This window comes from Drosophila mojavensis, unplaced genomic scaffold (genome assembly GCF_018153725.1).
Source record: "Drosophila mojavensis isolate 15081-1352.22 unplaced genomic scaffold, ASM1815372v1 contig_36, whole genome shotgun sequence".
In the NCBI taxonomy this organism is placed as follows: domain Eukaryota; kingdom Metazoa; phylum Arthropoda; class Insecta; order Diptera; family Drosophilidae; genus Drosophila; species Drosophila mojavensis.
Genome location: NW_025318858.1, coordinates 6,172,824 through 6,194,012, shown reverse-complemented (window position 1 = coordinate 6,194,012; position 21,189 = coordinate 6,172,824). Strand labels below are relative to the sequence as shown.

At 46.9% G+C, this 21,189-nt stretch overlaps 6 protein-coding genes across 6 annotated transcripts; 3 read left to right on the top strand and 3 right to left on the bottom strand.

Moving 5' to 3' along the window:
- Positions 1-4,378: 4,378 nt before the first annotated feature.
- Positions 4,379-5,851, top strand: LOC6576115 (pyruvate dehydrogenase E1 component subunit alpha, mitochondrial). The gene has a single exon (XM_002002079.4). The coding sequence runs from the start codon at positions 4,491-4,493 to the stop codon at positions 5,751-5,753; it is 1,263 nt and encodes a 420-aa protein (XP_002002115.1). The 5' UTR covers positions 4,379-4,490; the 3' UTR covers positions 5,754-5,851.
- Positions 5,852-6,817: 966 nt separating this feature from the next.
- Positions 6,818-7,538, bottom strand: LOC6576114 (40S ribosomal protein S26). Its single transcript, XM_002002078.4, has 2 exons — positions 7,428-7,538; positions 6,818-7,355 (listed from the first exon to the last, which is right to left on the bottom strand). The coding sequence occupies exon 2, from the start codon at positions 7,345-7,347 to the stop codon at positions 7,003-7,005; it is 345 nt and encodes a 114-aa protein (XP_002002114.1). The 5' UTR covers positions 7,348-7,355; positions 7,428-7,538; the 3' UTR covers positions 6,818-7,002.
- Positions 7,539-7,816: 278 nt separating this feature from the next.
- Positions 7,817-10,189, top strand: LOC6576113 (cell division cycle protein 48). Its single transcript, XM_002002077.4, has one exon. It carries the CDS (start codon positions 7,859-7,861, stop codon positions 10,049-10,051), a length of 2,193 nt encoding a protein of 730 aa, XP_002002113.3. The 5' UTR covers positions 7,817-7,858; the 3' UTR covers positions 10,052-10,189.
- A 261-nt stretch (positions 10,190-10,450) lies between these two features.
- Positions 10,451-14,678, bottom strand: LOC6576112 (pre-mRNA-splicing factor CWC22 homolog). Its single transcript, XM_032729160.2, has 3 exons — positions 13,946-14,678; positions 12,535-13,870; positions 10,451-12,473 (listed from the first exon to the last, which is right to left on the bottom strand). Exons 1-3 carry the CDS (start codon positions 14,552-14,554, stop codon positions 10,591-10,593), a joined length of 3,828 nt encoding a protein of 1,275 aa, XP_032585051.2. The 5' UTR covers positions 14,555-14,678; the 3' UTR covers positions 10,451-10,590.
- Positions 14,679-14,833: 155 nt separating this feature from the next.
- LOC6576111 (microtubule-associated protein RP/EB family member 2) lies at positions 14,834-15,808 on the top strand. Its single transcript, XM_002002075.4, has 2 exons — positions 14,834-15,036; positions 15,091-15,808. Exon 2 carries the CDS (start codon positions 15,093-15,095, stop codon positions 15,714-15,716), a length of 624 nt encoding a protein of 207 aa, XP_002002111.1. The 5' UTR covers positions 14,834-15,036; positions 15,091-15,092; the 3' UTR covers positions 15,717-15,808.
- Positions 15,787-20,662, bottom strand: LOC6576110 (leucine-rich PPR motif-containing protein, mitochondrial). The gene is made up of 5 exons (XM_002002074.4): positions 20,417-20,662; positions 19,642-20,170; positions 18,252-19,572; positions 16,493-18,187; positions 15,787-16,435 (listed from the first exon to the last, which is right to left on the bottom strand). Exons 1-5 carry the CDS (start codon positions 20,554-20,556, stop codon positions 15,900-15,902), a joined length of 4,221 nt encoding a protein of 1,406 aa, XP_002002110.1. The 5' UTR covers positions 20,557-20,662; the 3' UTR covers positions 15,787-15,899.
- Between the last annotated feature and the right edge of the window lie 527 nt (positions 20,663-21,189).

Genomic DNA, 21,189 nt, shown 5'->3' with positions numbered 1-21,189 from the left:
CTTGGGTGTGGACCATTGATGGCCTTCAGAATTCACATGAACCTTAATTGTACAGCTCATTCGTGTATATTTCAGATATATCCATACATATACATATACATATACAGAGATACTATGTATTTATTTATGAGCGTGCATATGTTTTTCCTTATATATGTACTTCTATTTCAACAAAATACAAGAAGAAGAAAAACACAAGTTTATTACTTTTTTTTAATTTGCCGGCAAAGGCAGCAGCTGCTGCTATCATCTGTATAAATTGAACGCCTCGGACAAGGCGGCTATACTAACAAGAAGTTTCGAAACATTTAGAGATATTTAAACTAGCTAAATATAAATAAATTTTTAAATGTGTTTTAAATGATTCTACCAATAGCAAAAGGGGGAAGAAATAAAACAAGTTTGAAATTATACAATATATAAGTTGGATATTAATGAAGGGATTATTTCAAAAAGGTCAAAAGGTCTTCCATAAATCGAAATTTGTAAAACTAAAACATAAATGAAAAACAAAATCTTTTACAAATAAAAACCAACGGAATAATTAGTTTTTGTTTAAAATGGCGAATACATAAAATTCATTTAATTTGCTACAATTTCTGGAATTATCTTAAAAACCCATCAATTATGGTGCTAATGAAGAAAACTGCTAAAAATTATAACTTTTTATGATAGGCTTTAAAATAAATTTTGTGTTTTCTTGTTTATAAATTTTATTCTCATTACTCTCAACATTAAATTACGAATAATGTTTGATATTGAAAATATCTAAATCAATATTATTTCTCTTAGTTATGAGCTACGGATTTCATTCTGTATATACAAAAGGTTTTAAGCTCGGTAAAAAAAACTTTTACCTATCATTCGCTAAGAAAAATCACCTATTAAAATCGTATTCCTTTGAAAATATATTTATAAATATGCACACAAAAAAATTAAAATAAATTAATATGTTTATATGTATATATATTTATTATAATTAAGCTTACAACCAACCGAACCGTTAGATTTAATATCCGATTCCATAACGTATTCAATTTAAAATATTGATTCAAAATATATATTTTTTGATTTAATTTTTGTAATTCTTTAAAACTTACCCAGAACTCATAATGCTTTTTGTTTTTGATTCCTGTTTTATGTTTTTGTATTGCAAAATTAAAATTTGAGTTTTCCTCTGAACAGAGACAGCAGTAAATCGTTATCGCGGACGTTGTTGTTGCCTAATTGCACGATTTTTCAAACGAAATGCAATCTATGCACATAAAAACACTGAAAATTTATGAAAAATGTTTTTATTTTTTTTAGAATATATTTCTATTAAATTTCAATAATTTTTGGGTTTATTTTTTTGCACAAAGATCACGATTTCTTATGTAACATTAAATTGAAAAGCACTAGCTCACATTCACACACACATACACACACACACACACGCACACAATCACATTCATGCTCAGCATATAGTTTTTATAGCATATTGAGTTTGAATATACACAGAGAGAAAACATTTTAACGGCCTGGTCTTTAAAGGGTTTTCTTAGCAGAGTCTAATGAGGAAAAACCCTTTTTTTCACAATTTTCGCGCAAGAATTTTGTAATTTTCTATTAATAAAACGCGGCACGAACGACGCATTGCTCACTTTTGCCCGTGCTGCAGACTCAGCAAATAGATCTATATATACCGCACTCGGCTATATAGACAGCTAGCTAGATAGATGGATGAGGATATATGTATATATATAAAATATATATATATACATATATATGTATGTTAGTTTTAGTTAAAGACTTCTATTTCGAATGTTTTTCTCGTTTGCAACGCGTTCAAGTTAGCAGCCCAAGTCGCACTGAATTCGCACACGAAATTTTCTTGGCCGAAAAGCCGAAAAAATCACATTTCGAAATGCTTTTCCTCCACATACACACATACACATACACACATATGCATAGATGTGTATGTGTATGTTTCGGCCATTCTCGGACAGCTGCGAGTGTATGTATGTGTGCGTGTGTGTAAAGTGCGTCTGCTTGGAAAATTCTATGAAATTTTGAGTTTATTTAAAAGAAAAATTGAGCAAGCGCCCAGTGGGCGATCATTGCGCGATTGCTTGTACTTTTCATTTTATTTATTTATTTATTTATTTATTTATGTGCAGCATAAAGAGAACCGCAAATGTTTGCGAGAAACACCCAGCACTACGCTGTAGCATCTAGATAGATCAAACTGAAGCAAAGTTCGCTTCCATTTGATATGCAATAAATAATGAATCGGATTGTATTTATAAAGATGACCGCGACTGTGTCCACTGCGTACTCACTCGCTCATGCTGTACATAGGCAATATGTTTTAGCTTTTTGTCAAGTTGATCGGGTGCCAAAAAAGCGAGAAGCCAAAAAGAAAACATGTAAACAAATAGGCGGACGCAGCATCCAAGTATATAGACATATATATATATACATATATATACTTATGCTTAAGGGTACAACTTTAGACCAACAGCCGCCAGATATCATGCACACATTGCTTACAATCGAGCAGCAAAGGCGATGCGAATGATACCAAATGGTTGGGTCAGTCAAGGCTTTCGTATAAACGACGGCCACATGCTGGGATATATCATCATAAATCACGCATAAATTAACAGAAAACTAAAAGACGTTTAAACATCAGCCATATACATACATATATATACTATATAGTCGAGGCAAACATAAGCCCAGCCAGACAAACAACCAACATCGGGCGTATGCAACGTCTGAGGCATTAGCGATTCATTCATCTTCGTACAGAATATCGCTAATAGATATATCTCCTATATATATAGTATTTTCTATATAAAGATATAGTTAGGATGATCTGCAGCTAGTCGATAGATAGACCACCTGCCACACAGTCTAATTGCCTTTCATATTGCGCACTTTTCCTCAGTGCCGGCGATGAATTATACTAATGCCTCGATTATAGATCGAATCGGTATATGAATATATATATACATCTGTATATAGCATCTGCAGATGCCTATTCAAATTGGCTTGTACTTTATTTTTGTGCAAAATGCGCCATTAAATCGTATAAATAGATTGCTGAACAGCGCACAGCGATCGGGTCTGAGTCAACGAGCTTCGAACATTAACCTCATTAGATGAGCGTCAAAAAATTTGTTTGAATTACCGAGCTATGTGTATTTGAAACACTTGAGGCTTTCAAGTGGCCCGACAGATGTCTATAAAATGGGCGGGGTTGTCCAAATATTGAACAACAACAACTACAAGACAAATTACATGACAAACACTTGGATTTTATAATTATAAAATGCCCATTGTCATTAGTCTTATGTAAATACTATTTTTGATGGAATATAGAGTAAACCGGGTAAAGCCATAATGCTGGCATATTTTACACTTCTGCTTTCAATACAAACAAATTTTTATACCCTGAACCCATTTTCAATGGGAAATCAGGTTATATTGTTGTTGAAATGTATGTAACAGGCAGAAGCAGGCGTGGCAGACCCCACAAAGTATGTATATTCTTGATCAGGGTGACGAGCTGAGTCAATTTGGCTCTGTCCGTCTGTCTGTCCGTCCGTCTGTCCGTATGTATGCACGCGTCGATTTCAGAAGATAGAAGAGCTAGAGACTACAAATTATTATTTAAATGTCCGTATTTACAGCGCGGATTTCGAGTTTATCATTAAAAATCAATAACTCATCCCGATCTTTTTTTATCGATAAAAACCCTTATCGAAAATCAGTTATAAAATTATATCTCCTACATCTTTAGAGCTACAGTCTCCAAATTTTGAATGTATATTGATATGCATTTTATACAATTTCGGTTTTTGTTAAAATTTACCCCCCACCCCTATATCTACTATCTACCCCCTTACCCCCATGTTTGTAAAAGGCGTATTGCTATTGCGTAGTGCTTTGGCACATACATGTATACATATATATGTTATGATAATAATCTAAAAGTTTCATGAAGATCGTACGTCCACAAGCTAAGTTATTAAACAATTAAGTTCGCATAGTAAGCGCACACTGCGTGCTTAGGCGTGGGTGCTTGTGTGTAAATACAGCATTAAAATGAAATTTTATTTTATGAAAATCTAATATTAAATTTAAAAAAAACAACAAGTAAGAAAGCTCTAGTCGAGACTGCTCGACTGCGAGATCCCCTGAACCCTTGGAGCATTAGCTATTTTAATAATTTTTCGCGTCTGAAACCATCCAAAGACTATCTCTAGATTCCCGAACTACAGTCTAATTGTCTACAACGGCGTTCAGCTTCAGCTGAAATCATAAGTAAATCTCTTCTGTCTAATTTGAGATAAAATTGTGAATTTATAAACTGTGTTTATAAACAAAATCTGTGTGAAATTGAGACTCCATACAATTCTATTCATATTCGGCCACCTACTACGCATAACATTTCAGTTTAAATCCAAGTGAAAAGCAAAAAAAATCAATAGGATATTGCCAGAATGTATCGAAATGTCTTAACGGTTCTATCCGCTCAGTTGCAGCAGCATGTGAACCGGGCATTGAAACGCTTCGTCAGCTGCACGGCTGCCCAGTTACCGCGGCCACTGGCGCCCGGGCACGAGGAGGCAAGCGTTGTGAGGCAGGAGCCATATGTGGAGGAGGTGCGCCTGGTGCGCATATTCCTAGAATTTAAGCTGTATAAACTGGAACTGGGACCCGATACGCTGGTCGCTCTAACCGCGCAGGAGGCAGCGCTCTATATGAAGCAGCTGCTGGCCATTCGACGCCTAGAGGCTGCATCTGCGCAACTGTACAAGGAGCGTTTGGTGCGCGGCTTCTGTCATCTGTCCACCGGACAGGAGGCGTGCGCCGTCGGCCTCTGCTCCGCTCTGCGCAAGGAGGATAATCTGGTAGCCGGCTATCGCATCCATGGACTGGCCTACTTGATGGGCGCCACGGCCAAGGGTGTGCTCAGCGAGCTCACTGGCAAGGCGAGCGGCTGTGCCCAGGGCAAGGGCGGCTCGATGCACATGTATGCGCCCAACTTCTACGGCGGCAATGGCATTGTGGGTGCCCAGGTATCGCTGGGCGCGGGCATTGCCTTGGCCAATAAATATCGAGGCACGGGTGGCGTCTGCTTCGCCTTGTATGGTGATGGGGCTGCGAATCAGGGCCAGATCTTTGAGTGCTTCAACATGGCGAAGCTGTGGAAGCTACCGATAGTCTTTGTTTGCGAGAACAACAACTACGGCATGGGCACGAGCGCCTGGCGTTCCTCCAGCAACACTGACTATTACACCAGGGGCGATTTTCTGCCCGGCATCTGGGTGGATGGTCAGGATGTGTTGGCCGTGCGCAGTGCCACACGCTTTGCCGTCCAATATGCCCAGCAACGGGGGCCCTTGGTCATGGAGCTGTGCACCTATCGCTATGCGGGTCATTCCATGTCCGATCCCGGCACTAGCTATCGCACTCGCGAGGAAGTGAACCAGGTGCGCCAACGTCAGGATCCCATCAATCGGTTCCGCAAGGTCTGTCTCGACATGTCGCTGCTCACCGAAAAGCAACTGCGCATCATCGATCAGAGCGTGCGCGAGGAAATGGAGCAGGCGATCCAAACGGCCCGACACGATGAGGAGCTGCCGCTGTCGCATCTCGCTAATGATGTTTACTCGGGCAACTGTGCCGAGCTCAAGCTCCGCGGTGTACACGGCCACAACTTGGAGCATGCTCACAGCAAAGCCACCAGCATACATAACTAATCATGTTTTTTCTGTGAAACGGACAAACTATCTCTCTATAGCAAAGCGTACCATAAATAAATTTCTTAACTTTATATACGTTAGATACTGCTAACAAATACTACCCGACTCCATTCATATCACAGGGTATTAAGAATATTATATTTTTATATGCATTTCTTTAAATACTCAACTGTGGACCACTTGCCATAACCTCCATTAGGTTTCGTTTCTCTCTCTCTCTCTCTCTCTGCCTCCCTTCCTCTCTTCGTCTCTTATGCTAAATGATCAACGGCAGATGCTTATGGCTACGTTTTATTTGCCAAGCAAAACAAAAACAATAATTTAGCGTGTAGAAGGCGCACAAACTGCTGCACAAGTTCAAAAAGCGCAAAATAAATGTAGAGTGGGCTAAAAAGGGGTGAACAGGAAGCGGAAGTACGCCCGCACACACACACGCACAAACTCATTTTCCTTTGCGCTCACGTTTTCTGCAAAATGTATGCCAAAAAGCAGCATGCAATACATTTTTATTTTTTTCTCTTTACTGCTGCTGCTTTTGTTGCTTTCTTTTAGCAGCCGCCTAAAAGTATGCCAGAGTTGCGGCAGCTGTTGGTATACTACACTTATTGTGTAGGTTTCAGTTGCTTGCGCCAACCGCCGCTGAGCGGCGCTTTACAAACAAAGATTACAAATTGCAGGACTTCGCTGCTTGCATACGTGTGTGTGGGTCGGAATGTATGTTTGCTTTTAATTTGTATGGAATTCATGTTGCGCAGCTTGCAATGTCTGTAAACAAAATATAAATACATTCATTTTTACCTAACCTCAAAGTATATCCTATATTATATCAAAGTATAATGCTACTGTGCAACAAAAAATTACGGCAGGCGCAAGTCGGAAATGAGATATTACACACGACTAAATGCATAACGTATCCGGCATCTGTAGCAAGCCGCCGGGCAACCGGAAGCACCTGGAATACTGCTGAAAGCCCATCACCTCTCACAGCTAATCGACATTTCCTCGCTAACGAGCAGAGAATCTGAATCAAATTTAGCCCGTTCCCATTAACGAATCCTTGATTTGTTTAAAAAAACCGAATGCTTATATTTGGCCACGCCGCACAATATCCGAGACGTGCCATTTATCCAAGAATCGTAGCTAGCGTTTACAATAGTGTGTGTGTGGATTGTTGTTGCTGTTGTGGTTGTTGTTGTTTATACACATTGGCTGTGTATTTATAAGCAAGCCGCCTCTTTTAATCAATTTACTTCCTATTCTGGTTGTTGCGCGCCATGTCCTTGGGGAAGGATCGCACTGGAGGCGTACGAATGCGACGCGCCTCACGGGAACGATTGCGCACCACCTTGGAGTGGATGGCGCAGGAGACGCAGTAGTGGAGCTTCGCATAGAGTTTGGGCAGCACATAGGTGTCCCAGATGCTGGCCTCGCTGATATCGCGCACAGCGGCCGCCTCAACAATGTTGCGGATGACAAACTTCTTGATCGCCTTATCCTTGGGCACGCAACGGGCACAGTTGGTGCAGCGTACGGGCTTCACATGGCCGCGATTGTGCTTGTTGCGTCCTCCATTACGGCGCTTCTTCGTCATTTCGACAGCTGCATAATGTTCAATGGGCAGTCGTTAGCCATCGTGGCATACATTCACAGTTGGATGGCAAGCATATTTACCTTATTTAACAATTGAAAAATCCACGAAGTAAAATCCGCGTGTTCACGCCAGGCGACACTTGTGCGAAAAGGGAGTTGCCAGCTAAAAAATTTTTATTACCAGCAACTCTGGGTAAATAGCGTTGCCAGTGAAAGAATTGCAGCGTTGCTATTGAGGTACTTTTTATAGTAAAAGCGCTGCGTTCAGTCAGCTCAACTGTTAACTAACGAGGAAAATTTATTTAAAAACTCCTGAAAATTCCGTATATGCATAGAGTTAACAAGTAGTACGGCAAAGTATTATTTAATTTAATTTGACATTAACTTTAAGTTCTGTATAAGACTACCAATAGACATCTTAAAAACTATTATTTTTGCAGTGGTAATTTTTTAAATGGCGCCAAGAGGTGAGTTTCTTCATTTCCCCACATGTTTATGTTTTGTTTTGCGGCATGTGCTCCAATTGGATGATCTTGCCGCTAAATTTGCTGGATAAAAGCGAATTAGAGCTACAACGTTGTTTCATACCCTACCAGGAGGATGACGTGATAGCTATCAATGGCGCTTGGTGCAAATGTGTGCTTGAGGATGGCAGCTACACCGTTTGTCGAGTGGAGCAGCGCGGCGGAGCTGAAAAGAGTTGCTTTGTGGACGATGTGGTGGCATCAGCAGGATTCGTAGCCAACAAACAACGTGTATGCTGCCTCGAGCCCCTAGCTTTGGCAACCAATGTGGAACGAGTGATCTGCACTGTTCATATTACCGAGCAACTATTGCGACGTCCGCAAATCTCTTTGCAGCAACTGCATCAAGATGTGGCCATCTTTATGCGTCACCTGAAGCTGACGAAAGGTTGCCATGTGCAACACGAGCGGCTGCTGAAACTGGGCATTGCCAGCATTGAGATATGCGATGTCCTGGGCCCAGATTCGGCATCCAACAGCTGCTTCGAGCTGACGACGCTGGAGATCTCGGACGTGCGTCTGCCAGCGGCCACAACTTTGCCACGCATCAAACGCTTTCAGCCACACGGGTTTGAGGCGCCCTTGCAGGCGCTAGAGCAGCTGCTGCAGAGTTCTCGACGAGCGCAATTCAAAGGATTACCTCTAAATGCTCTCCTAGTCGGCGCCATCGGCTCCGGGAAGAGCTGCCTGTTCGCCGAGCTTCTGCATCGACACAACTGCAATTGCTTCAATATAACCGCCTCCCAAGTGCTGCGCTCTCAGCCCGGCGAAACGGAAGCGGAGTTGCGCCGCATCTTCCACTCGGCTCGCTCCTTTCAGCAGCTGTTGCATCCGAAGCAGCCAATTGTCATATTGCTGGAGGATCTGGAGCTGTTGTGTCCGGCAACTAGCTCTTCTGATGCCCGGAACTCGGGTAATGCCATGCGCATAACAGCGCAGCTCTACAAGCTCATCGACGAGCTGCCGCAGCGCAGTCGCGGCATTTTGTGCCTGGCCAGCAGCAGCGCGCCCAATGCAGTGCATCCGCATGCAAGGCGTGCCGGTCGCTTCGGTCATGAAATCTGCATCGACATGCCTACGGAGCAGCAACGTCGTCAACTGTTTGCGGGACTCTGGCAGCAACAGCTCGAAGAGAAGCAGGAGCAGAATTTGCAACGGCTTACTCCGGCACTGCTGGACTATGTGGCACAGCAAACGCAGGGCTATGTCATAGCGGATCTAACACTTCTCCTACGCCAACTACAGCAAAGAATGCTCAACCTGTCGCCCACGCCAGCCGAGTTCGCTCTCTTACTAAAGAATTCTCTCTTGCAACTCCAGCCGAGTGCTTCTCGAGCTACGGATGTGAGAGTGCTAAAACTCTCCATTGGCTTCGAGTCGATTGGCGGCATGGCTGCACTGAAGCGCACACTGCAGGTCTCCGTCTTGGCTGCTCTGCGCCACAGCGAGGCCCATGCCCGCTTTGGCTTGAGCCTGCCGAAGGGCTTGCTGCTCTATGGTCCGCCTGGCTGCGCCAAGACTTCCATTGCCAAGTGCCTGGCCAAGGAGGCGAACATGACCTTCATAGCCAGCTCAGCGGCGGAGGTCTACTCTCCATATGTGGGCTGTGCGGAGCGCTTCATTACGCAAATCTTCAACACAGCACGTAAAAATGCGCCCTGCCTCATATTTTTGGACGAGATCGACTCGCTCGTCGGCCGTCGCACGATGGGAAATGGCTCAGGTGGCGGTGGTGTCCAGTTACGCATTCTCTCCACGCTGCTCACCGAAATGGACGGCATTGTGAGCGGGGACAATGTGCAGCACATTCTCGTGGTGGCCGCCACCAATCGGCCAGACATGCTGGATGATGCGCTGCTGCGTCCCGGTCGCTTCGACAAACTCATCCATGTGCCGGCGCCGGACCTGGCCTCACGTCTGGCTCTACTCCAGCTGCATGCCCAACGCATGCCCTTCCATGCCAACGTGCAGCTCGAGCAAATTGCCGCACGCACCGAGCGCTACTCTGGCGCGGATCTGTGCAACCTTTGCAATGAGGCAGCCATTGAGGCCTTCCAGCGAGACTTCAATGTCAACCACATTGAGCTGCGGGATTTCGAAATGGTCTTGACCAGGCAAAAGTCATCACTCGACCAGCGCCAGATCGAGAGTTATTATAAGTTTGCAGCGAGACATTTATAACATCGCGAATCCACAGATTTTGACTTGAATTTGTAAATAGATTCACTATTATTTAAGTTTGTTACTCATTCGCTATGTGAAAAGGGTATATTGGTTTCTTGTTCATTTAAATTTTGTAAATAAATCAATTGTTATTTATATTTTTATACTCATTCATGAAGTCTATATGCTTGCTTGCTGCTATAGGAGAAGAGACTTATTTTATAAATTATGATATGATTTACCAAATTTATCAAGTTGTAGAGATCAATGAATTCTTAGGTTTTTATACTCATTCGAAGAGTATATTGGCTTCGGCCATGTCCGTCTTGCTCTCCATTTGTATATGATATGTTATGATTTATATATGTATATGTGAATATGAAATGCAGTAAAAAGTCAAAAATTAAGTAAGCATGATTTTTGTTGTTGCTTTTTTGATATATTTTGTACATTTACAATTGTTGCTGCTGGGCTTAGATCGTTTCTTTGTACACAGTTTCGACATTAGATTAGATGGGAAATGCATTGGAGGTCGGCTTAGATGCTGCTGCTGTTGCTCAGCCGCGCTCCTTGGATACGCTGCGTCTATTCTGCTGGCGTCTGGGTGATTCGCGGCGCTCCCGTTCTCGGCGTGACGGTCGTGCATCACGGTCGCGTTCACGCTCACGGTCACGGTCACGCTCACGCTCACGCTCACGAGCGCGATCCCGCTCGCGGTGCCGGTGCCTTTCGCGTTCACGCTCTCTCTCCCTATCTCTGTCACGTTCTCTCTCCTTATCGCGTCCTCGCTCACGCTCACGTTCTTCATCTCGTGGTCTCTTGCCGCTGCGACTCTCCTCTTCGGCTCGTCTGCCGCGACGATCGCGCTCCCTTTCCCTTTCCCTTTCCCTGTCCCTATCCCTTTCTGGCTCACGCTCTCGCTCCCGTTCCTTGGCCGGCGATGTCTCTCGCCTGCTGTGGCCGTGTCCATTGTGCTGCTGTTGACGCGCTGGCGGCGAGCCGTCAGGCCCCTCCAGGTTGAAGTCATCGGAAACCGGCTGCTTGCTCCGGGATGCAGATTTAGTTTTCGATTTGCTGCTGTTGTTATCAGTGCGCGCAATCTTGGCCTGCGGCTCCTCTCTGCTGCTGTCGCTGCCGGAGGATGTGGCGGGAGAGGAGCTGCTGTCACTCTCATCCCCACTGCCAGCGCTGCTCGAACTGGAGCTGCTCGTCTTTGCGTGTTTGCGCTTGCGCTTTGCTTTCTTCTCAGCTGCCTTTTTCTTTTCCCTCTTCTCCTTTTTCTTGGCCTTCTCTGACTTCTTTTTTGCTTTCTCCTCCTTGCCCTTGGACTTTTTGGCCTTGCTTTGCTTTTTCGAATTCTTTTTTTTCTTCTTAACGCTCTTCTCTTTGTACTTGCGCTTGCGCGTCGGCTCACTGGAATCGGAACTGGAGCTGGACTTGCTGTCGCTGTCCTCGTCGCTGGTGGTGTCGACCTCGCTGCTGCTGTCGTCACTGCTGCTGCTGGAGGAGGAGGAGTCGGAGGAGGACGAGCTGGCAGCTGGAGCCGCTTCGCCAGTGGCATTTGGATCCTTGAACGGATTACCGCTGGCCAGCAGCTCAGCATTGATGGCCGGCACTGTCTTGGGCGCGTTCTTCAAGAATCGACGCAAATCATCCGTCAAGCCGCCCAAGCCGATGGATGTGAAGAAATTGATGGAGAAGCGCGTATTACGCGGATTATCCTTGGGAAACAGACCCGCCAAACTGTCCAGCAGCACTTCCTCCTTGAGCTTCGCATTCAACTTGCCCAGACCCATATATTCGGCCAACTCCTGGAATAAGATCTTGATGAAAATGCGACTCGACGAGGTCGTATCATCCTCGTTCAGCTGTATGCACTCCAGCACATCCCAGCTGATGGCGTCCGTGAAGAGCAGATGGGCAAAGAATTTGCTAACGTTGCGCAGACGATTCGTGTCCAGGCGATGGGTCGTCTGATAGGTGTCCTTGAAGATCTCCTCGAAGGGCGGTATATAGATCTTGTTGATGCTGCAGAAGCGCTGCGCCAGCAGCCCATAGAACTTCTCGTAGGTGCGCTGCTCGGCACAGCAGTCGAGGAACATGTGACATAGCTCCACCTCCTGGCCGGGCTTCAGCTGCATCTTCATCAGCTTGTGCGCGCACTCCTCATAGTCCAAACTGGAATTGATGGTCAGGTAGATGGTGCGTCGCAATGCGATCAGATTCGTTTCGGTATTGTCAATAATATCGCCAGCGTCGGCCTTCTTGCCATCTGCATCGTTGCCTGAGCCGGATTCACCATCCGAATCACTGTCCGAATCCGAACCAGAGCCGGAGGAGCTAGAGCCCGAGCCACTGGCATCGCTGCCCAATATCTCGCAACTCAGCGCCTTGTACTTCTCCTCGTTCTCAGCATAGTTCTCGTCGAACTTAAAGACATCTGCAAAACAGAATCGAAAGATTAGTGAATTTCTAGAGGAGCGTTTCCATAGTTCACTCACTCAGTATATCCTCTGTTTCGGTGGCCTCGTCCAGCATCATTAGATGCGTGAATTGATCATCCTCCTCCACGAGCTCCAGATCATCCACAATAGCCGGGTGATCCTTGAAGCCATCCTTGCGCACCTGGAAGAGCACCTCGATCATGTACTGCACGCGTCTGTCCAGCTTGCCCTCATGCAGAATGTTGCGCAGCATCTCGAAGATGGCGCCAATGCCCTTGGAGGAGACCTCCGTCAGTTTCATGCCGCACTCCTTCAGAAAGGCTATGGCTACCTCCACGGAATCATCGGTAGGCATCTCCACGAGCAGCGTCAACATCTCCAGCGCCAAAATCTCATGCGCAACCCGTTGGTTAACCAGGTGGGCTATGAATCGCGTGGCAGACATGCAAACCAGTTTGTCGTTGCGACGAAAGGCGCGACGGAACTGGATAACCAAACGCTTCAGCAGTAGCTCACCAATATTTGGAAACTTGGAGTTGATGATGGCCACCAGTGCCGCATAGACATGTGTGAAGGTAGGCGACGCCGCCTGCGCCTGAATGATGCTACGGCAGAGCAAGCCACGACCTCGCACAATATTCTCACGTAAGAGTTCCCGAGTTATGATTGCGATATTCGTGACGTTGACCTTGTTGATGTAGCCATGGATGGACTTCTTGAGGGCCTCCCAGGCGATGCGCTGATACGCCGCCGAAGCCTTATCCGTGATCTCGGCCTGCATGAGGCGCAGCTTGGCCGGCGGTATATAGGCGCCGCCAGTGCGCGAGGTTAGCAAATCGACAGTACGACGCTGTCGCTCGCTAATCTTGGCCGCTGGCTCGCTGACGGTGGCATTGTCCGCATTCTCGGCTGGCGGCGTGCTGGGTTTACTTGCTGCAGAGGACGGTTCATCACTGCGCCGGTGACGCTTTTCACGCTCACGGGCACGTTCCTCGTCGCGCTTGTCCCGCTCCTCGTGACGCTTCTGACGCTCAGCACGCCTGCGCTCTATGGAAGTGGAGCGGCGTCGCACTGGACTCACGCTCCGGCTGCGCGGACTGCGTGTGCGAGTGCGCGTGCGTCGGCGTCGCTGGCGACGTGAGGGACTCGTGCTGTGGCTGCGACTGCGACTGTGCGATACTTGTCGTCGGCGGCGTCGCTGCTTCTTCTCCTCCTCCTCGTCGATGGATCGACTGCGAGTTCGTCTCCGCACCTGACTAGCTATTTGCGGCGGTTGTCTGATCGGCGGCACCTGGCTAATGACTGACTTCAGTTGCGGCTCTTGCTCCTTAGTCACGTTGTTGCTCGCATCGGCAGCTGCTGTGTCTTCCACGGGCCGAACATCACCCTCCTTCTGCAAAGTTGACATCATATTAGGATAAGAGAAATTAAAGATTGGGCAGATATTAGTCTTTAATTTTTATCTTACATCGGTAATTTCTCCCTCCTCTACATTACTGTGTGCGGGACTAGCAGCAACGGCCTTTTCGCTCGTTCCATTCCCATTGCTGGTTGCAGCTGCCAATATCTTCTCTTCCAGCGGCTGTTGCTTATTGTGCTCCTGCTCCTGTTCTTGCGCCTGCTCAGGCTGCTCACTTGGCAACTTGACTTGTTGCTGTTCCTCAACTGCATCTCTTGTTGCCTCTTTTATTTCTACCTCTGCAGAACTTTCAGGCTTAGAGGCATTTTCTTGTTCTTTCCGCTCAGACGTGTCAGCAACATTTGCTGTATTTTTGTCAACAGACTTGGCTGCTTCTTCTTCCCTATCACTTGTCGACTTCACTTTATCCTTAACATCCTTAACCTTATCCTTGTCTTTGCTTGTCGCTCGCCTGTTTGCTTGTCCCACGTCTTCTTCTTCTTCTCCCAGCTCACTTGGCCGCTTAATGCTGCTGCTGCCAGCGTTGCTGTCGTCGCCGCTGCTGCTGCTGCCTTTGCTGACGCTGCCGGTGCTGCTGGTGGAAGCACTACTGCTGCTGCTGCTACTGCTTTGACTGGAGCTATCGCTCGCATCACTTTCGGCATCACTGTTGGGCATCCTTTATGCCGAATGTATAATTCTAATGCGTAACTTGTCGAAACTGGGTACTGAAAATTTTTATAGCTAAACGTTGGCAAACGCGGCCGCTTGGTCAGCGGTTGCGATAATATAATGTATGGCAGCCCTTAAGATTGCCGATATATTTTTAAGAAATATTTATCGATATGCCCAAGTCATTGTGGCGGCTATTCGATAAGTTTGCCGCCAAGCTAGATTTGAAAAATAATGTACGATTTTGTTAATAAAGCAGTCGTTGACAAAATAGCCAGTCGTTTTATACAAAATTCAAGGAGAAAAAATGTTTAGCTTCAGTTTATATTTTGATTAAGTCGAGAGTAGATCATTTAACGAGCTCTTCGCACATTTACAAATATAACTTTTATTCACAAAACGGTGTTATAATACACTTTACTCATAACTGTATACTTTTTTTTTAATTTTTCGGATACCATAAAATTTAAATTTTTGCCAATCGAGTGGTGAGCGATACAAACTGTTGCTATTTACTATATTTTCCGTAATAATTTTCGTAGACATGGCATTGAATCGTCGTCTGATCAATGTAATTTCGACAAATAATACGAAAACCACTTGGTCCCGCCAGTCGATCTTGAGCTGGTGCAATCAATTCCTAAGCACTGATATTCCGAAGATCGATGATCTGTGCACTGGGGCAGCCTATTGCTGCCTCATGGACATGCTGGTGCCGGACTGTATTAACCTGAACAAAGTGAAATTTAAGTGCTACCTGGAGAACCACTACATCAACAATTTGGCCCTGTTGCAACAGTGCTTCAACAAACTAAAGATCAACAAGAGTATTCCAATCCATAAGCTGGTCAGAGGCAAATTCCAGGACAATTACGAGTTCGCCGTATGGTTCCGTTTGTTCTTTGAGGCCAACTTCCATAAATTGCCTGAGGGCTACGATGCCATGGTCAGGCGCAACTATCAGACATTCACCAAGGAGCTAAAGTCCTCCATGCAGAAGGTCCAGCGTGCTGACACGACCGTCGCCATCACACCGAAGGGGACACGCGAACGCGCCCACTCCCGTGATCCGACCATGACGGAGCAGACGGTCCGTGTGGCGCCCATAACGGGTATAGCCAGAGCCCGAGCCATTGGCGGGCAATCGACAAACTTGAATCGATGTTAAAATATTGTTGAAGCTATTATCGAGTTGTGATGGGACTTATACATATGTAGCTCAAATTAAAAATCTCGAATGCATTGCAACAAAAACATAAATATAGCTCTATATATTCTGCTTACATTCCTCTCGTAGGTCAATATACATACTAAATTAGGATTATGCTAAGAAAATGGATCAATGGACCATCTAAACTCGCTCCGGCCTTGTGGGCGCTGTTTCTGGCCGCTTGGGCGTCACATCGTCATCGCTGCTGCTGCTCGAGGAGGAGCTGGAATCCTCCGCCTTGGCACGTTTCTCGGGCACTGTATAGGGAAACTGTTGTGACTTCTCCTCGACGGCCTGCTTGAGGCGCAGCAGAGCCGTGCGATTGATATTTTCGAGGGAGACATCCTTGATGGCGTTGGCCAGTACCTCCAGTGCCTTGTCCGTATTGCCCTTGGTAGTCTGTATGTCTATCAAACAGGAGTACGCATTGCCAATGGCGCCTTCGCTGATCTTGCTGCCGCGCAGCTGTGAGATCACCGTGGAGGCCAGCTTCTCGTCCTGCTGCTCGCGCGCCGTTTGCAGCACACGCTGGAACATCAGACGCGGCGCACTCGATAAATGCTTATCCCAGATCTGCTTGGAGGCCACCTCCTGGCCGTTCGATATCAGATGCATCCACAGCACGTTCATCGGGCCGAGCTGATTGTGGGCGGCGTATTTCTCAGCCAATGTCTCGTCTGGCAAGAAATTACACATTATTTACAGTTTATAGCGAGTATGAAGGATCTACTTACATTGAGCAATCAGTTCGGGATGTTTCTCCAAGATGCCGACGGCGCCGCCACGTGGGAACTTCTCGGCCAATTTGCCCGCCTCCTCCGACGACTTGACCGCTTCGATCTCTGTGCTCAGCTGCTTGAGGAACTGTTCCGCCTTTCCAGCCACAATGTAGGCGTGGCAATAGCGATTGTCAAACGAAACGAGACGCTTCTGCTCATCATTGAGCTGTTGGCCAATGCGCTGCATCACCTCCAGATCACCCGAGGCAGCAATTTTGTTCAGATAGAATTTAAAGATCTTTGGCTGTGGATGCTGCTTCTCAGCGAGCAGCTCCTCTACGTATTTGGTGGCCTCGCTCAACCGATCGGCACGCACCAGCAGCTCAATTAGTCGTGATGTATCCAGCACATTGAATTTATCCCCGCTGAGGACGCGCTCCTTGAACGAAATTGCGGCATCCGGATCGTTGGCCTGGATGGCACGACGGAAACCGGCAATGTTGGAAATGGGCTTGGCTGCAGGCACAGCCTTAGCTTTAGGTTCCACCTTGGGTTCTGGAGGGGATTGCACCACCTGCTCAGCCACGTTAGCTTCTGTTTTGGCTGGCTTGTTGCGTTTGCTCTTCGGCTGCTGCGTTTCGGGCACCACGAAGGGCACGTCAATATTCTTGCGTTTGAGCAGCTCCGCCAGCTTGAGCAGGAATGCATCGGTGGGCGTGACCCCCTCCTCTTGCATTTTAGTCCACAGTCCGAGCGCCTTCTCAGTCTCGTCCGCCTTGTCGTAGCTGAGCAGCAGCGTGTAGTAGATTTTATTGCGATCGATGTGACCCAGATCCTTGGTCGCCTCAATGAGACCCTCCAGCGGCTGCAACATGCCCTCGTTCTTGTATCGGTCGCAGGCATTGCTGATGCGCTGTGGCCGGGTGCGCAGTCCCGGTGTCTCCAAAATCTTTCTCGCCTGACGCACGCGTCCGCACTCGACGAAGGAAAACACCAGATCGTACAGGCTGTTCACCTCGCCGTGTATGCTCGTGCTCAGATCCGTGAGACGTTGCAAATTGGCCGCATCCTCCTTCTGGATGAGCCGGCAGGCCAGCTCGTTTTTCCAGGGCGTCGCCTTGTACTGCTGGCAGATCTGCTCAAAGGCATCGATGGCCTTGGGTATATCGTCGCGCGACAAATGCACCTTGATCAACGGCCCCAGCAGCACATTCGTGGGCACCACATAGTTGCCCGCAACGAGGGCATCAAAGACCACCTTTAGCCGCTCCGCATTGCCGGTCTCAGCGATGCTGTTGAGGATGCGCCACACTGTGCTCACATAATTGAAGCTGCCCTCACCGGCCTCAACGGCGGCCTCCTTCTGGTTCTCCTTGAGCAGCTGCAGCGCCTCATCCACACGCTCCTCCTGCAGCAGCAAATCCGCTAGCCGCACGGTCTTAAAGTTATCCAGCTTGAAACTTGCGTCCGCCGTGCGCAGCTTGTTGTACTGCGCCAGAGCGTCCGACGTGCGCTTATGGTGCGTATACAGATCGACGAGCTGGGCATAGATGCCGATTGGGATCTGGAATGTGTCCTTCTCGAGCCGCTCGATCACCTGCAACGTCTTCTCAAGGTTCTGCGAACGGAAGCAGGCGTTCAGCAGCTGGCGCTTAATGTTGTTCGAGTTCTCGCCCTTCGCTTCGACATTCTTGATGAAGCGTTCCAGTTCTAAAAACATTTAATAGATAGATAATATAATCAATATATTTAAATATTAATCACTGTTACTCACCGTCAATGGTTAATGTGTCCAGGGAACGCTTACCACTGTTGGGCAATGGAATCGGCTCCAATTCGCCCGAGGTAAGCTTGCCTAGCTGCTCCGCAATCTTCGGTGTCATCTCAGAGCCGAGTAGCTCGGACAGCGCCGTCGCTTTGCCGCTGCTCAGGGACAGACCCTGATTGACCAGGCCCTGCAATATCTTCTCCAAAGTGGGCACGCGCTCACGCCGGAAATAGATTGCCGCATCATAGACAATTTGGCCCACGACATCGGGTGTCTGGCGCTCGGGAGTGGCTGGAGCTTCGCCATCAGTGGCGGCTTCTGCTGCCTCCTCGGTGGCCTCTTTGCCGGCACGTAGCTGCAATCCCTCGTACACCTGACGCACGCAACGTATGAAGGAGGCAAAATCATTCGTGTGAGCCAGAGCCAAAATGAGCGGCTGACGGAAGATCAGAGGCATATAGTAGGCACGATTCTGTTCCATAATCTTGGCAGCATCCGCTATATGATGGGTGGTCAGAGCCGCATAGACAGCAGACGAAACGGCGGTGGAATTGGGCACACCCGCATCCCGGAGCACGGTGACCACACGATCCCAGTTCTTCTCCTTCAGATTGGGTATGACATAGTCACGCACCGTTTCGGAATTGGGATTCAATGCGAAATCCTGCTGCATGCGACGCACTACGTCCAGCACCTGGTTGGAGTCCACGGAGCAAAACAATGGCCAAAAATAATGCTGACGTATGGGCAGACCAAGGTTCTTCATCTCGTGCAGCAAGGGAAGTGCATTGTTCATCACGCCATTTGTCAGACCCGCCTCAGTGGCAATGGTCAGCGCCTTGGGATTCAAACCCTCTGACTGGAGAGTGCGACAAATGCTCAGGATCTTCTCTACAGGACGATTGGCTTTGACCAGCTGGCGTATGAAGAAAGCACCCACATCAACCGGTTCCCCGTTGACGCGTGAGTTGCGCGGCATCAGTCGTAGCAGCTTCAGAGCCACATCCTCCTGGCCCTTGTTGACCAGACGCAATATAATGTTGACCGCATCCTGGTTGAAGCCGGGGGATATGCGCAGCTTTGACAACACTGCGTCCACATGCTCGCCATTTCCATGCACCGCCAGCGTGTAGGCAACATCCAACAGATCCTTGTCCAACAGGATGATCTCCTTTGGCTCGCACTCGGCGAGCGTCGATTGCAGTGCTTCGATATCGCCGTGGCGCGCGAAGGCGCACAGGAGCGTCGTATAGGTGTCGGCAGTAGGCTCCAGCCCAGCCTGCTTCATCACACCCAGGATGCCCCTAGCGGACTCCAGATCGTTGGCCTAACAAACAATATATATTGAAAGGATTCAGTTGAGATTTGTTAATAGAAATGACAGGGATGGACTCACCTGTGAATGTCCCAGTATGAGGGAGTTGAAGACATTTTCGTTCACAGGCAATTTCTTGCCGCGCATATACTCCAGGATGCGTGTGGCTCCCTCGATGTCGCCCTGCTGGCAATAGCGCGCGATCAGGCGCTGATAGGTCACACGGTTGGGTTCGATGCCCTTGGCCTCGATTTCGGCCAGGAAGTCGGTGGGCGCGAACTGATGCTCGTTCTCCAGATAGACGCGCAGAAGGGCATTATAGTGCGATATATCCATTGGCACATTCAGAGCATTCAGAGTTTTCCAGATCTCCTGGACCAAAGCAGTGCGCACTTCAGGCAGCTCCTCGGGCACCAGATTGCCACAGCAGCGTATGACCAGCAGCGACTGTGAGCTGGTCGCTGTGCGATGTGTGCGTATCTCATCCAATACTTCCTCCAAATCCCTTCTGGATATGCGGCCCATGCGACGCGCATCCTGATCCAAGCGACGAATTTGTCGATCTAAGGTTACCTCTGCCTTGCTGGCGGCAGCATTGCTAGCAAAACCACTAGTAAATAAAAGAGAAATAATAAATATTTATGTCAGTTTTATTAGCATCTACTCTTTGAGGTTATGTAAATGTGGGCAAGCATTTAATACTATTTTCTCGAAGAAATCAAAAGCCAATTACACTTGAATGAATGATCATATTGGGCATTCATAATAGTGCAACAAGTGATGTCATTTTTCAGCATCGTGTTGCACAAATAGCCGTATGCATTGCGTAATGCCGGGCAGAAACTTCGAAACTTACTTCTGGAATTGTCCGCACATGCAGGGCGCTGATTGAAGGAGATTGTTGCTCTCGCAGTCGCGCACCGAGTTGACCACCACGTTCCGCGTGAAGCCTGCAAAGTAACGCAACAGTTTGCCCGTGCGTAGTATGGATGCCATTATAAACTATTTATGTATTTCAGCAATTAAAAACACAATTTTAGAAACAATTGCGAGGCAGCGCGCACACCAGTAATGTAGCAGTGGGACCGTCGTACTGAAATGTTGAAAACACCAAAGGTGAAAGATGCGCACATTGGACGCAGAAATGAGCCAACAGATAAGCTTTACTGTTGACTAACAGAATACTGTTAAAAATGAACAAAATATTTGAAATAAATTCGTTATATTAACTGGATAAAAATATTATTTCTATATAGTTTTTTATACAAACCGCTATTTTGATTTGTTATATATTTAATTTGCAGAATTTATAAATTAAGTCCTTTATTACTTTTAGTCGCACTTAATCTAGTTTATATAATAAACTAATATACAATAATACATATTAAAAAATTCTTAATTTTCTATCATTTGTTTTTCTCTTATTTATTTGTTTATTTTCAAGCAAAGCTTTAAAGGGGCAATCTGTAAGAACTCCAAAGAGAGACTTTTTCAAAGAGTAAATAAATGCGCCGTTCCCTTAACGTTGCAGAGCTGTCAGTAAAGAGCAAACTCAGTATTTTTTATTTATTTATTTTTTTTGCTTGCCTCGTGATTCCATCACTGCACGCGCACAGTGGACTAGGTGTA

Bases quoted from the DNA above. Each gene is read 5' to 3' on its own strand.
- LOC6576115 (XM_002002079.4), top strand. From the start codon at position 4,491: ATGTATCGAAATGTCTTAACGGTTCTATCCGCTCAGTTGCAGCAGCAT.
- LOC6576114 (XM_002002078.4), bottom strand. From the start codon at position 7,347: ATGACGAAGAAGCGCCGTAATGGAGGACGCAACAAGCACAATCGCGGC.
- LOC6576113 (XM_002002077.4), top strand. From the start codon at position 7,859: ATGTGCTCCAATTGGATGATCTTGCCGCTAAATTTGCTGGATAAAAGC.
- LOC6576112 (XM_032729160.2), bottom strand. From the start codon at position 14,554: ATGCCCAACAGTGATGCCGAAAGTGATGCGAGCGATAGCTCCAGTCAA. The intron at 13,871-13,945 runs GTAAGATAAAAA...TCAACTTTGCAG, and splicing joins AGGAGGGAGAAATTACCGAT to AAGGAGGGTGATGTTCGGCC. The intron at 12,474-12,534 runs GTGAGTGAACTA...TCTGTTTTGCAG, and splicing joins CGAAACAGAGGATATACTGA to ATGTCTTTAAGTTCGACGAG.
- LOC6576111 (XM_002002075.4), top strand. From the start codon at position 15,093: ATGGCATTGAATCGTCGTCTGATCAATGTAATTTCGACAAATAATACG.
- LOC6576110 (XM_002002074.4), bottom strand. From the start codon at position 20,556: ATGGCATCCATACTACGCACGGGCAAACTGTTGCGTTACTTTGCAGGC. The intron at 19,573-19,641 runs GTGAGTCCATCC...ATTGTTTGTTAG, and splicing joins TCATACTGGGACATTCACAG to GCCAACGATCTGGAGTCCGC. The intron at 18,188-18,251 runs GTGAGTAACAGT...AAATGTTTTTAG, and splicing joins GGACACATTAACCATTGACG to AACTGGAACGCTTCATCAAG.